Source organism: Saccoglossus kowalevskii, chromosome 22 (assembly GCF_978046115.1).
Source record: "Saccoglossus kowalevskii chromosome 22, keSacKowa6.1, whole genome shotgun sequence".
NCBI lineage: Eukaryota > Metazoa > Hemichordata > Enteropneusta > Harrimaniidae > Saccoglossus > Saccoglossus kowalevskii.
This window is the reverse complement of record NC_140662.1, coordinates 22,961,710-22,976,731: the sequence shown is the minus strand read 5'-3', so window position 1 is coordinate 22,976,731 and position 15,022 is coordinate 22,961,710. Positions and strand designations below refer to the sequence as shown.

The following is a 15,022-nucleotide window of genomic DNA, read 5'->3' as shown; positions in this document are numbered from 1 at the left end:
TAACAAGTAACTTATTATCTCATTCTCTGTGTACAATAGGCAAATACATAGCTTTTGATACATTAACAACGAAAATTAAACAATTTCGTGTCCGGTTTTCTTATCCGTCAGGCAGTTCCGGGGATGAATGTGCGTCAGAGTGCAATCTTTGTCTTGCTTTTTAAGAGATATTTCACCTAGTGGCAATACATGGAACTTCGTTACTGTTGGTGCGTCAAGACGTGGAGCAGCCACATTAACGACTGAGTGAGCAGATGATTAATAAAGGATTACAACAAGCGCCACCATGTGTGGCTGCCGCCCTCTATTGGCAGATTTGAAATGTTCTTTCTTAGAATGTTGGAAGAGCCTCGCGAAACAAACAGATCGAATAGCTTCACCTTCGCGGTGGTGTGCCATTACGCATAAAAAATAGTTCTTTTTGTTTCATGAATTGTATGCATTTGCAGACTCCTTGTTGTGTTTGGGGTCTTTTATTGATAGTGATAATTATTTTGTGTTGTATTTTGAATACTTTTACTCATTACTTATTTGATCTTTCTAAGTGACTTGCCCTATTGTATCCATTCGCCTTTTTGCCGTTTGTTGATACATACTAGACATGAAAGCTGTTTTCTGTTATGTCACTGTGAATTTCGGATACTTTCGATTATCCCAAGGCTTTACAGGTCGCCAATGAGGTAAATATGTGCCCATAATGTATCCGTTGCATTTACACTATTTTTGCCTTCTTTTTGTTCAAGATTTATCTTGTTATCAAGTATTTTAGATGTTTTGAGAAGATCGGAAAAACGGTCATTTGTTACTATTATTCGACATACCTATCGTTACTATAAATTTAATTGTGTTGCTACGTTATTGTTATTTGTATTTATCTGTATTTTTCAGTTTTTACGGAGCTTAAGATTGTGAATACGATGTTCATGAATGTGCTTGGTTTTACACTACTGCTCGTTCGCTGTATAGTGTTAAGCAGACCTGCACTGTTGCGTGAATAAATCACATCTCCAGTATACGAAACTCTTGTAGACTTGTCACTTTAAAGTAAAGCTCCTGGTGATACACCATGTACATCCGGGTCATATTTTATGGACTGATTATTGTTCATCTGCACAATAGAGGCTACGTAACATACACGTCTAGCGACCAAGATGTAAAGAATTCTGAGATTTACGGAAGAATTTTATTTAAATCTTCGAATACGAGTAGTCCGTTTACTATCAGAAAATTCCTTTGTATTTATGCATATTCAAATGCATAGCATAATTTTCTCATATACTAATTGTTACTTGTAAACCGGCACTGTCTTAGCTAAATATAAATCAGACTTTGAACCTTGGCTGAGAATGGACAGGTTTAGTAGAGGTGCAACGTCTGAAGTTGGTGAGAAGTTTTTCCTCGACTATTGAAAGTATTAGCCAGGGAAGCATTCGAAATCATAAAATTAACCTCAGCAGTTAGTTTCTTTAACGACTAGGCTATTGCGATTTGCAATGTTTCTTGGAGAAAAACAGGTATTAGAACGACCATTTCAAAGTCAAGTGGTATGCATTGAATTAGTCATGAACAAATGCAAAACGTACAATGCATTATTTGTATTTATGTAAATTAACATAGGTTCAGTGATTTTCACTGGCGATGCAAACACCCTAGATATCTTTATGTAATGGTCAATAGCATGGCTCCTACTCACCTTCTACAGCAACACTAGATGTCTCAATGGTTTAGGATGGGAACACCTTCACTGATCATTACTTCAGCAACAGTATATGTCTCGGTAGGTTAGGAAAGGAACACCTCCCCAGCTTTTCACTTACAGCAAAAGTGGATTCCTTAATGAGTAAAGATAAGAACATCTAGCTTCTAAAATATCCTCGTACAGAAATTTCAGATGTCTCAATGTGTGAGCATAGGAGCACCTCCCCAGCTCGACACTCGATTCTTTAATGAGTAAAGGCATGAACACCATCTAAAATAACCTCGTACCGCAACCCCAGATGTATCAATGAGTTAGTACAAGAACACCTTCCAGGATCGGAATAATGTCAACTTGTATGTGCAACTTTAAGTATATAGGCCAACGAACCTAAAATGCTTACATCAGTCTCTTATCTCATGACATTTCAGTACTTTCTCATACAATGGTGATAGTTGAGGCAGTGGTATACAAGAAAGACTGAGCTTTGAGAAAGAGTGTCAAGACAAACAAAACAAAATGTATTGTTTTATTGCAGTCATATAAACAGACAGTGAAAAAAAGAAATGTGTACCTATATTTATAAACTTGTAAATACTGATCATCAGCCCTTCATTCAAGAGCTCAACTTTGTCTACGCTCATGTGTGCCATGACTTCATGTTAACTAGCAACTATGACTGTCCACTTATTCAAAATGAAACGCTAGCTGATGATGTTGAAATAAGTCATTAATATTTATTCTCATATTGATGTTATACAATATCATTTCTAGATTAGTCAATTTGAATAAACCATTTTAATTTATACTAATCTATAAAATGTTTATAACATCCCCAGGTTTCTGTCGTTCACTGTATGTTACACTTTAATAATATATTATTTATTGCGGTCATACAAGGCAGTAAATAATTAGTATATTATTGTTTAGATATTTGGCGATGATTTTCATGAATGAACCTCGATATAAAGATATTCACTGTGACAGTGTATAATCAAGTATTTGTAAGATGGGTATATATCAATGCGATATGCGATGAAGAAGTCGTGTTCATTGCGAAAGAAACCTACATTAATTTTCAAGAAACACTAATACAAATTAGTGAGTCTGTGAAAGACCTGGTTCGTGTTTATCTCAGATCTGTTTTAGCTCCCGTGTATGCTAATTTGCATATTAATTTCGCATTTCAGTCTGTGTAACAAAATCTCGTAATCTTCTAAGCAGATTTTGATCAAATTTGATACCTTGGGGTAATGCACAGACATGATTAGTTTTGGGTCATGTGTATGCATATTAAGTAGCTGATTCGCATAATAATTTTGTCTTTTCAGCCTCAATAGGCAAAATCTCGAAAAACTTCAAAGAAGATTTTGATAACATTTGGTACCTTGGGGTAATGTGCAGACCTGATTAGTTATTGTTCCATGTGCGTGTCACCTTCTCTGACTGTTATGGAGTTTGTATACTGTAAATACACGATATCTCTGCAAAGTTTACCTTTGAATTGACATTGCGTATTCTCTAAGAATGCATTACGTACATTTTTTGTCTTTGGATGAGATGATAATTTCATTCATGTCTGTTTACGTAATCGAACATTCCTAAACACCCAACGCTTTTCGGGACGCTAATGGTTTGTTCTACGTTCGAAGCATGAAATGTTATCGCGTTTTTGACGTCCACAAAAAACACACCATCTAAAACTCGAGTTGTAATACCGTTTAAGAAATATGACAGTGGTGATGGGTGGTAGTGGTGACAGATCTTGTTAAGCAGCTTAACACCCCATCCCCTTCAAATGTAAAGTTAACATTTTTATTAACGGAGTCGCGAAAACAAGACCCATACCAATGCATCTATGAGGTGGGATGTACCTAATATATATTTCTAATTTGGTAATTGTCTTACGCGTGGAAACGCAGTGAACAATAGCAACGCCCGTTGCCAGAGTGTATGCATTTAGCCGAAGTCGTAATGGCATCCAGTACTTATCCTTAATAAAAGTGAAATAATATTCAGCGTCATCAAGAATAATTTCATAACTTCGCGATCAACGGTGCATATTCAGAGAACGACAGAAACATCACACTAACAATCGCAAATCCGCGGAACCCTAATAATATGTAATATTTTACTACAGACGGCATTCAGGTGATGTTTCCTCGGTGCATGTTTTTTCATACTCATAAATGTACACTTGCTAGTGATTACTTTAATGTAGTCCTATTCCAGACTCATGTCAGAGAATCTCGTTACTTGGCTCATAGTTCCTGTTTCAGTCAGTTGAACAATAATATTTTTAGTCTGATAAACAACAATTATTTTAAACAATAGAACAACAACAATACGTTCATTCAGTTGAGCAGCAAAAATTAGTTCAGTTGAATAGCAAAAGTTAATTCGGGTAAAGAGCAAACATTTCAAATAAATGAACAACAATAAGTTCATTCAGCAAAGAAATCAGTTCGTTGAACAACAATAAACTAAATCAGTCGAGCAACAATAAGTTGAACAACATTAACCTCAATCAGTTGAACAACGATTTCACGTTCATGTGCAATATATCGAACAATCGGCGTCAACTTTCCAACCGGAACACTAGGATTCTTTTCATTATATCTGAGCGCTCAATTTCTCAACAAGTTCAATTGATTCCTCAATCGATTCCTTGCGTCATTTTCTTCCGAATATCTCAAAAATGGATGAAAATGGCTATTTACAGTGAATTTTGACAGATATCTAATTCATTGCAACTAAATATATGAACAGAATAGCAAATATCAGCAACTTATTCCTATTGGTTATTATACGTTTATTGATTAACAAAAAAACTGGATAACAAAGGGTAGGATATAAGGAAATTAACTTCAACAAATTATACTTAACATCAGCAAAACTGAAAAACATTGATAAACAACTAAAAAAAGTGCATTTTAACACATTAGAAAATAAATACATGATGACAATAAGAGTAAAGCAAACGAAAAAAAAAATAGTTTAGATGATTACTTGACAAACATTAAAAATATTGAATTCCTGGAATGAATTGTTCAGTTGTGTCTAAGTTAACACTCACTGGTTGAAACAAGACGCCATATTCAATTGACAGCAAATGTAAGGGCTTGCTTTTTCTGGGACACAAATCAGATCCGAAATAACATTTGGTGACGCCCTGTCAATGCCCAACAACATATTTATGGAAGATATTTATGTCACTCGGCTCGGGGGGGGAGTTCTCTGAATAAAATATAATATGGTACGCAAGCTGAAGTAAAAAAACGCATAAAGGGGTGTAATTTTCGGTGTTTGGCTTCAACATGCCTTTTGTTTTTCTTGTCTGTGTTTTTGAGCGTTGTATTTATTGACATCCAATCCAATAGATGTTAAATGATTGAACACATGTTTGAAGTGTAACGGAAAAAAATGCCTTCTGGCTGGTAGGAATAATGCACAGTGAGTTTAGGTATGCACTCAGAATACATGAAGGATAGAATGAAGTCTACAGCACAGGCATCAGAGCCGATTTGCGGGGGCGCTGCTGAACTTGAGGGCGCTATTAAAGTGGACCGGTGGTTCCTCGTTCTTGGCAACGCCATTGTTCTTGACAGGTTCGCTGTGCATTGACACCAAAAACGAGCCGGTTGCTTCACCTACGTAGTCTAACTGAACTAGAAACTCGTAATCAGCACAGACTACACGCTTAAGTTACCTCGGCACAAGTGAATAATAGTTACAGTTCACAACGAAACGCTGTCAGACGTCGGAAGTTCTAGCGTCTCGGCGTTGCCAAGTAACTCTGACTGTTCGGTCACGCTGTGACAGGTGTTCGAGGGCGACGCAGCGTACTACTGTGTCACAACACTGTCCATTATCCTTCGAGTCACTGCGATAGTGTTGTGCATTTCATTTTGTGTAGTTCATTTGACTTTTCGGACATGTCGGCGTTGCACTGGGAAGCCCTGAGAAAACAGCGAGTTATCGATCGCAAGTACTTTGCTGAACAGAAGCAAGAGGTATGTTTTATTTTGTGTGGGGCTACGGTAAGGGGCGTTACTGGGAGATGTTGAGGTGTGTTGATCGGTTCATGGACGTACAAATTCTTGATACGTAACCGACCTGTGTGCATCTTTACTCCCGTTCGCATTGTTATGTCTGCTAATTTTCATTTGCCCAACCTTTAGTTTTGTCTGATAACACACTGTTCTCGAATTTCCAATTGTAGCGTCATATCGATTTTTTTCCGCGATCTGGCATTAATACGATTAATTAGTGTCTAGAGCTCCATGGTGCTCCTAATCGACACCTTCAACCGGGTTCAATTTGAAGTCTTAATAAATAACACTTCAGTTAGTGTCAATAGTGGTGTCTGACGTAAATTATTTTACGATGCAATATTTACAGTGAAGCCACAGTGAAAAAGAGACGGCTCTTCTAGTAACTGTGGTAAAATTGAAAGTAAAACAATAGCCATGATTAGGGCACCCCCTTAACAACCAGGGAATCCATTGTTAGTCTTGAATTCCGTTAATAGGGATTTAATTATAAAGAAAAAAATGCATTGTTTTTTTTTTTTCAACCATTAGTCATGAAAAAATGATTTGTTTTCCATTATTTCCTAATATGTATTCTTAGCATGTAGATATGTCACGAAACCCAGCCTTCTATAGTGATGATTTTTTATTAAAAAAGAATGCCTTGTACAAGTTGTTTTATAGACATCTTTCATGAAGGTTAACCTATTTGTATAGGTGCCTTATGTTAAATTTACCTCATAAAATACACCCTACATGTTACTGTCTAACCTAGATACCACAGTACTGTTTAGCCCTCAGGTTTAGCTTGCTACACTGTCTCCATTTATGTTTGGAATTGCTGCTTATAAATTCATTTTATATATTAACCTTCTGAAATTCATTCATCGGTTGCTATTGCATGTTGGGAAAATGTATTAATGTTAACTTTTAGTTTTGAAAATTAGCAACTGCTAATTAAATGTTAAGCATGCTGAACACCCATTGAATCATGTGATTTTCAGCCAATCAACAGCCACTAACTTTATAGGAGGGGAAGGGGTTAATATAAGCATGTAAACTGTTGTCTGGCATCGTGGCTAGTGAGATTCTGCTGTACATACTCTTGAGAGAAAAATAGATGAAAACCTGATAAAAGCCTCGAAAATCAGGATATTAGGCCCAGAACAAAAATTTGTTATCTTTTGTGTCAGTGTACACTGCTTTTTCACAGAAATTTCACAAAGTATGAAGAAAAATCAAATTTTCATGGCAAATCAACATAAAAGCACAATTTTATTTTAATTTAGAAATGTTTTTCTTTTTTTTCTGGGCCATTATGAATTAATTAAACAACATTGTTAAAGCTCTTTAGAAAAAAAGGGAAAAGGAAACCAACATACCGTAGCAATATAGTATGTACATTTGCAGAAAACAGGAAATTAAGTTTTCTAATGATCCCTTCTTTGTTTATTTTTTTTAATGAATAATTATGAAGTACTGAATAAAATACCTTTTTTTTCTTTCTCACTTGGATTTTTTTTTTTTTTTTTTTGCAAAAAGCAGCAAAATAAATTCAGTGAAAATTCTTTCCTTCTTGAGGTTTGCATGTTATTTTCAACAAGCCAGTGAAAATAACTTACAAGTGTCAACCAAACTTGTAGCTTTCAGAGAAAATATATTCCAGTTTAAATCTACTCCATGCACCCTACATTTACTTTTTGCCTTATGACCTCTATATATTCATACAACCACTTGTTGATCAACTAATTAGTTTATTTGGTCAGTGAGTTGCCATGGGCCAGTTAGTATTGTAAAAGCCAAACAAACACGCATGAAACCAAATGCTCATTTTCTAGGTAAGGTAATCCACAAGCTTTATGAGTTAGAATACTGTGGTAATTGTACTGAATAAAACAGTGTACATTGTATCCGCTGTTGTTTGGAGACATTTTATCCTTGCATTAAGAACAGTACCGGTATACACAATGCTGGATCTAGAATTGAAGAGATTCTATAGTATTCTGAAGGATTAGATGCACTGTAAAACCATTGATTTACACCGACATTTAATTTCATTTTTTTGATGTTTTGAGCAATTTAACTAGGTTTTAAGTTCAGCAACTTGATTGGGGAACAAAGTTGTTATTCTACAAGTTCACATGTTTTCGTTTTAGTGAATACTGACAAAAATAGCAAAATTACATTTACAGTATTAGAAATTCAGAAAAATCTGTACACTCTATGTATCTTCTCTAATTGGACCAACTTGGCTTGCCTAATTTTATGTTAAGTCAACTACTGTAAAATACTTTATTTTAGTAGAAATTGATTTTTGCTGAAATGACATTTTGGCTGTTTTGTATAAAGTGAACACGTGCGGGAATTGAGTCCCAAGTGACGATAACAACACACGGTAAAATCGCAATGGCCATCTTACCCATGCGCAGGTAATGACTGCCCCACTTTAATTGTCACTGACTTTTACAGCGACAATAGCTGTAACTATTATTCTTCGATTTTTATTTTTAATAAAACATTTCCTGTGTCATTAGTGTTAATTTTTAATGGCCATTGTCAAAATGTGGATACTGAAAGCATAGTGTGTACGCTATGTACTAAAATTGTACTTGCAAGTGGAAAAAGATCACATCGGGGTTGCATTCCAAGTCCCAAGAGAACACCGTCTTTTGAAGTTCTTCAGGATTACGGTACAATACGACAATTTTGTCGGGCTCTGAGCAAAATCTCAAATATGTCGCCGTCTTGAGGGGCTAAGGTTTTCTCTGATGGCCTCTCATGAAAGATTTTATGTGTTATTTCCCATAATAGTTTGCGTTATGCGTCACAATTTTTTACACTTACACAAACAAGCGACTACTTGATCATTGGTTTTAACATTACATTTCATGTGACGTTAGCTTTGTGTAGTCTCAATTTGCTAATGCAGTTGTCTTTAAAACAATATTTCGGTAAGATTTTGTCATTATTATGTGGTTATATTTAAACAAAAAAATTTCAAAAACACAACTATTGCCACGTAATTGAGTTAATTAATAGGTGGGGAATAATTAGATGCTTCACAATACAAAATGAATTACATAATTTTTCTTTTAATGTACTTGTACATGTATTATAAGGTTATTACGAAAATACTTCTTAGTATGCACGAAGACAGTACAGCGGCATTATCGACCGACGAGCAGTGGAGGTCGATGCAACAGCATACTTTGAGCATACTGTCCAAGTGCATACTTTGAGGTATCTTCGTAATAACCTTATTATTATTATCTTTTCCTTCCAAGGATACATCATGGGAATGCCGAAATACAAAAAGTTTAGAACAGAATCAACGAACTTCTTTGTATGCAGTCCGGTCAAATCCTGGTGGCAGCCATGTTTGTTTTTATTATTAGATTACGCGCATAATCATTCCATATTTGGAATTCACATTTCCTAATATGGTAGTATGAAAACCCCCGTAAAATACCGCAAAATTACAGCACACTGTAACTTATGGCGTTACGATGACAGATGTATAATAATAGTTTTTATTGTACATTTATTGCTAACAAATGATAGAAAAAATATATCGATTATTATTATTGAAAGTCAAAACTGCCCTAGCAGTCTCAGTACATAGTCGTTTTGTTGCAAAAATGAATAAATATAGAACAAAGGTAAAACTATCCTGTCTCACAAGGATCTTGCTCACTGACAATGACTTGTACATACACTATAGAAACTATATAGTGGCTGTAAAATAGGTTCTTATCTTTCTAAATATTTACAAATATAGTGTCACTGCATACGATATTAAAAAAACAACTTACTGGAGTTCATTTTACTTTATTCTTATTGCCAATATACATTATACTCTGGGACGTTTGAGAAACAAATTAATTCTATCGATAAACACTGACAGGGTGACTTCATACGTCAGATATAATCATATTCGCTACTACTGCTGCAAATTACTTCTGTCAGATTCTTTTCAGAACTGTTGAACCATGGACATGTCTTTCTTTCATCCTCTTGTTTATCGGTTTGCTTTTGTTGTAACACGCCCAAATAAGAGTTACTCGATGAGCACATTTTTAAATCGGCTGCCATTGTTTGTTAACAATGGGTTACTGTAAAATACTTTATTTTAGCTGGAATTAATTTTCGCTGAAAAGAATTTTGAGTGTTTTGTGTGGAATTTATTTTCACTGATTTTTTGACTGAGTTGAATGTAAAGTACGGTATAGGAAAAAAGGTATATTCGCTGGATTTTATTTTCACTAAATCATTCAGAGGGAGATTACAGTGCGAAAATACTAAATCGTTACTCGGTAAGTGTCTTAGAATATACGAATATAGCGAAAATTAATTTCAAGCGAAAATAAAGTATTTTACAGTATTGTCATTTGGAATTATACAGTATGTATGTACATGGGAGTTGTGTAAAATTAACGAAGATTTGAACTTTTAGTTGTGTTCCTTGGATTACTTTACTGTCCAGGGAAGACTTTTATTTTCTCCTAACAACCAACAATTAGATCTCTGTATTGTCTAGGAAGATCAGTAATATTCCTAACAAATTCATTACTTACAACGGAGATGACTTGAATTCAGGAGAGATCTAACTAATTTTAGAACCTAGTTAGGGCCAAATAATTGTTCATTAGTTTATAATTAGTCTTCTTTGTAGTCATATATGTACAGTACGTGACCAGATGATGTGTTTTGGGTTTTAGGGGATAAGTTGTCATGACCTGTTGTCATGGTGTGTTTTATAATATTTCAAACTAGTGAAAGTCAATCAAACAGAACAAATGAAACCCTGACATCCATGGGGAATTGACAGTTTTTTGTATGAATGCAATCGTAAGTTGTTGTATCCCCCATAATGTTTCAAACGTGCATTTTTTGCTCGTTGTGTTTTTGAAAAGAAAGTTAAGTGTACTTAAAGCGAGGTGGTCGTCACGCAGCGTGTGTTCGAATTTCCTGTGAATAAACAATGTATTTTATACGCATTGTATACTTCGCTATGAGTCCCATATCGAACAGGATGCGGCACGACGACTGTCGCCCTTGTAAGCTTATTACAGCTATTTTTCATGTTGTAGAGATGGTTATTTATACATTTGGTTTTTGTTATAATTTTGAACAATATATATTTAGTAGCATTTCACAACTATTACAATTATTATGTGACTTTTTCTTCTCTACAGGCCAATCGTAAAATGCTGGCAGAACAAAACCAACAGGAACTAGCAGAATATGCTAAGTTGAGAGAGAAAGAGAAGTCTCATAATACGACTTACGATAAACAGTTCGCCGAAATGAATGCCTGCCCAAGGGGTGAATATCACAAAAACAAAGATCCCGCTCGTAGAAAGGCGTTCATGGAGGCGACAGAGGGAGATTACAGTGCGAAAATACCAAATCGTTACTCGGTAAGCATCTTAGAATATACGAATAATAACCTGTGTTTTACCAAGATTTACAGTGAAGGGCAGAAGAGCGTAATCATTTCTTGTACGTGCTATATAAACGTTTGTCTTGCACACGCACCAACAGCCCTGCATTGTTCGAGCCTGTATCAACTGAGGTTTATGCATTGTACAAAATTAGCTTCCTGAATGGCCCTAGCCAATTGGTTTCTATTCATACAGTACAACATTCACTCAATTTATTCAGGCATACCTTATAAGAGGGGGGTCAAGGGTTATTTTCGTTCAACGTAATTGCAATATTTTTTTGTTTGTACAACGTAAATTGGAAAAATAAATTTCGTAATTCTGTAATTTCTTACACTGTAAAAATGTGTCATTTTTCTCGGTACGAACAAGAATTTACATCCAAATAAAAAAAGTCGTAAAGAATAATCCAGGGAAATTACGTTTTCAAAACTGTAAAACGACTAGATGACACAATTCACTGCAAAATTCAATTTTCACCGTAAACTTTAAAAACGTCTTTTTTCCTTGTAAATTGTAAAAAGCCCTTTTTATTTCCCGTAAAACTGTACCAGCTACCCCCCTTGCCCCCCCCCCCCTTATGAGTCAATAGGTAATAATCTCATTCACATGTATCATGTTAATTTTTTTCGTGTTTTTTTCGCAGTCTATAAACTACTCACAGCAGTGGTGAAGCGAAGTATTTCGAAGTTAGAAACCGATTGAATTATGACATCCGTCCATTGCTAAGTTTTAAACAGAAATAAATCCATCCATCTTTGCTCAAAGGTTTTTTTTTCATAGTTATCAGTTTTCTGTCTACATTTACAATTGTGCAATAGTCAGTCTGGTTCTAGCATTCTTCCCATCATGCTTAGCGTTTTGCGTTGAAAAAATAAAGGAATCATTTTCAAATCCAGTAAATCTTTGCAGCCAGCAATGCTAACAATTTCCAGATTTTTTAGGGTTTCATCAACACATTATTACCACTGTGATTACTATCTTAAGGGCCCCAGTGTTTACAACATTCATCATTTTTTCTGCCCTGCAAAACTGCCAAAACTTTTCACTCATGAACTTGAAATACGGTATGTTTCAACATTGTGGTATAGATTGTGGAGTTCAAGATTCATGTTGCTTCTGCATAAACATCAAGAGTCATTACAATTTTCTCATTACAATCTTTTTACCTCCATGTTACAATGTAGTTCAGTGACACAATGGGAATTTTGGCCATAGAGGGCATACTTTTATTGAGTTGTCATCACAGGTGTTCTTTTAAATTGCAAATGAAAAGGGTTGAAGTGCTATCATTTTCCTAAAGTATGTCTTACTTTATGCAAAGCCCAAGGAGTTGATTTTCGAAAATTTGATTTTTTTGACTTTTTGTTTATTTTTTTAAAAGTATCATCACTAGAGTTGGAAATATAATTTCTGTTTATACCTCCATGATTCGATCATCCTGGTAATGGATGACCTAACTGTTACAGTCCGCCATTTTGTTCCACTCCCATACGTAAGGCTTGGTCATTCTTGTTTGGTATTCATCTATTGCCATAAGTTGTAAGGGAGATTACATTCATTGGGTGCCTACGTGACACCCTGACTTGATAGTGTAAAACTATAGTGTAAATTCAAAAAAATGAGAGACTTATTTTTTAATGGGTCTATAGTATCTATCTAATACCATTTGGTACACATGCTCATGGGGGGGGGGGGGGAACTTTTTTGCTTGCTGACACTTTAAGCCAGTTTTATTTTTTCTGCCGGCAATGAGTTTGAGAGTATGCAAATACTTCCAGGTATCAATGGGTACCATGAATTGGGAATTTTGTAATAAATGGCATAGAGAGCTAGAACCAGACTGTGTCGTCCTAATGTTGTGTAATATATTTATAATTTATCACCTTTGTGTATACCGCCCTCAAGAGTTTGTGAAAAGAAAATGCCTTGTATGACAATGTGTGATTTGCCTTGAAATATTGTGACATTTCACTGATTTTACAGTAGCACTAATTGTTAAATTGTTGGATCATCTGTAAATAGTAACTTCCATATGCCAGTAAAATGATATCCCCTCATTTAATTATGCAAAATGTATAATGTAGTTGATTTATTGGCTGATATAAATGGTATGCAAATCATATTTAAATGAATTCTACAGTAGTTGTATCATTTTTTCCAAATCTGTTCACTACTATTTTCTTTATCTTCATTCACAAATAGTCCCATGTAATTTATTTACATTCAATCATTTAGTAACACTTGTGATTGTTTTATCCAAAATTGAAAATTCTGCGCAAAAAAACCTATCTGAATTTTTGTGTAAATTGTTTTAAAAATAGCGATTTTTGAAAAATAGTAAGAGAAATTTCTCAAAATATGTCACTGTGACTGTTCCATGATTTTACATAATAGACCAATGAACACTGTCATGAGATTGATGACCAACTTTCGCAAAAACTATGATTAAGTTTCTACATTAAGGAAATGAAATATAATTTTTTTTTTTTTTTGGAGGGGAGGGGTGTTAAATGTGCTGTTGAATTCCACTAATAGATTAATTTTATTTAATCAGATGAGTTATATTTAAATGTGTTCCTGGAAGGCAATATATAGTGTTTGAGGGTTTGTTGCAATTAAATTGTGTGCTGTGTTGTTTCTGTTTGGTATATAATAAATTTGTTTTTACACCATATATCCTAGTTCTCTGATGGATCCATATTTTCTGTTTTTTCTCCGCTTTATCTTTTGAGTTGAATATCCTCTCAAAAATTACTACCAATCTTTATTATTGCTTAGAAATATCGGTCAATGAACTTGATTGTCAATAGTGTTCCAGAAACACCTACACTTAAAGGGCCACGCATGCACAACATATGGGACTTGTACGAACAAAGATGGCGACTTTGACTGTTGCGCGAGTACAAATTCAGACATTACTAAGCTTTTATGTATGTAATTTCTTTGGTGATTGGAAGGTATCAAAGGAGTCATCGATAATTAGTTCATGTTGTGATTTCCATTGGAAGAGCGCATTGGATTGTGGAAAATCCATGTTTATCAATACAAATATCACACATGTACTACATGACAACCACAGTCAGCTGGCGCACACGTGATAATAAAATAAATACGATATTTACTATATGGGGGGGCCGCCATCTTGAATGACGCATAAAACTAAATAAGAGAATGAAGCTCTTATTTAGTTTTATGCGTCATTCAAGATGGCGGCCCCCATATAGTAAATATCATATTTATTTTATTATCATGTGTGCGCCAGCTGACTGTGACGACAACCACCGCCGCTCGTAGGAACGCTGATCAATAAATGAGATCACTGATAGTATTCTACAGACCTTTACACATAACCATGCTGGTCAATGAACATAATCATGGCCAATATTTACCTAACTGTAAATCTGGTTGATTAATTGACAATTACGTCACTGTAGGTTTTACTTACAAGTGCAGCATTTAAAGCGAGAGGGCACGAACGGGAATTGAGTCTCAAGCGACGATAACAACACACGCTAAAAATGCAAAGGCTCATGGGAAAACACTTGTTTGTAAACAATTACACGCTATGGCCGTCTGACGCATGCGCAGGTGACGACCCCCCCCTGCTTTGAACTGGTAATGAATTTATGGTACTAGTATTTCACTTTTACTTCAGCAGGCCCACTGTGTATGGCCCTTGAACACATTTGCATAGATAATAAGATGAACTTACCACCTTAACATTTTCACCATCAGCTTCATCACAAACTCACCAAATAGTCCCTTCAGTGAAAACTATAAAATTGACTCAAATTTTGACTGTTGCAACCACAATTTTCAGAAATATTGTAAAATTTTAGAAAAAAGAG

The 15,022-nt window shown here is 35.1% G+C and overlaps 1 protein-coding gene across 1 annotated transcript; it reads left to right on the top strand.

Annotated features, from left to right (window-relative positions):
- The first annotated feature begins 5,310 nt into the window (after window positions 1–5,310).
- LOC144344439 (uncharacterized) lies at window positions 5,311–12,050 on the top strand. The gene is made up of 3 exons (XM_085495707.1): window positions 5,311–5,709; window positions 10,923–11,147; window positions 11,818–12,050. The coding sequence occupies exons 1-3, from the start codon at window positions 5,632–5,634 to the stop codon at window positions 11,842–11,844; spliced, it is 330 nt and encodes a 109-aa protein (XP_085351833.1). The 5' UTR covers window positions 5,311–5,631; the 3' UTR covers window positions 11,845–12,050.
- The last annotated feature ends 2,972 nt before the right edge of the window (window positions 12,051–15,022 follow it).

Excerpts from the sequence above, each read along its gene's own strand:
- LOC144344439 (XM_085495707.1), top strand. The coding sequence starts at position 5,632 with ATGTCGGCGTTGCACTGGGAAGCCCTGAGAAAACAGCGAGTTATCGAT. Across the intron at positions 5,710-10,922 it reads TTGCTGAACAGAAGCAAGAG|GCCAATCGTAAAATGCTGGC; the intron begins GTATGTTTTATT and ends TCTTCTCTACAG. Across the intron at positions 11,148-11,817 it reads AAATACCAAATCGTTACTCG|TCTATAAACTACTCACAGCA; the intron begins GTAAGCATCTTA and ends TTTTTTTCGCAG.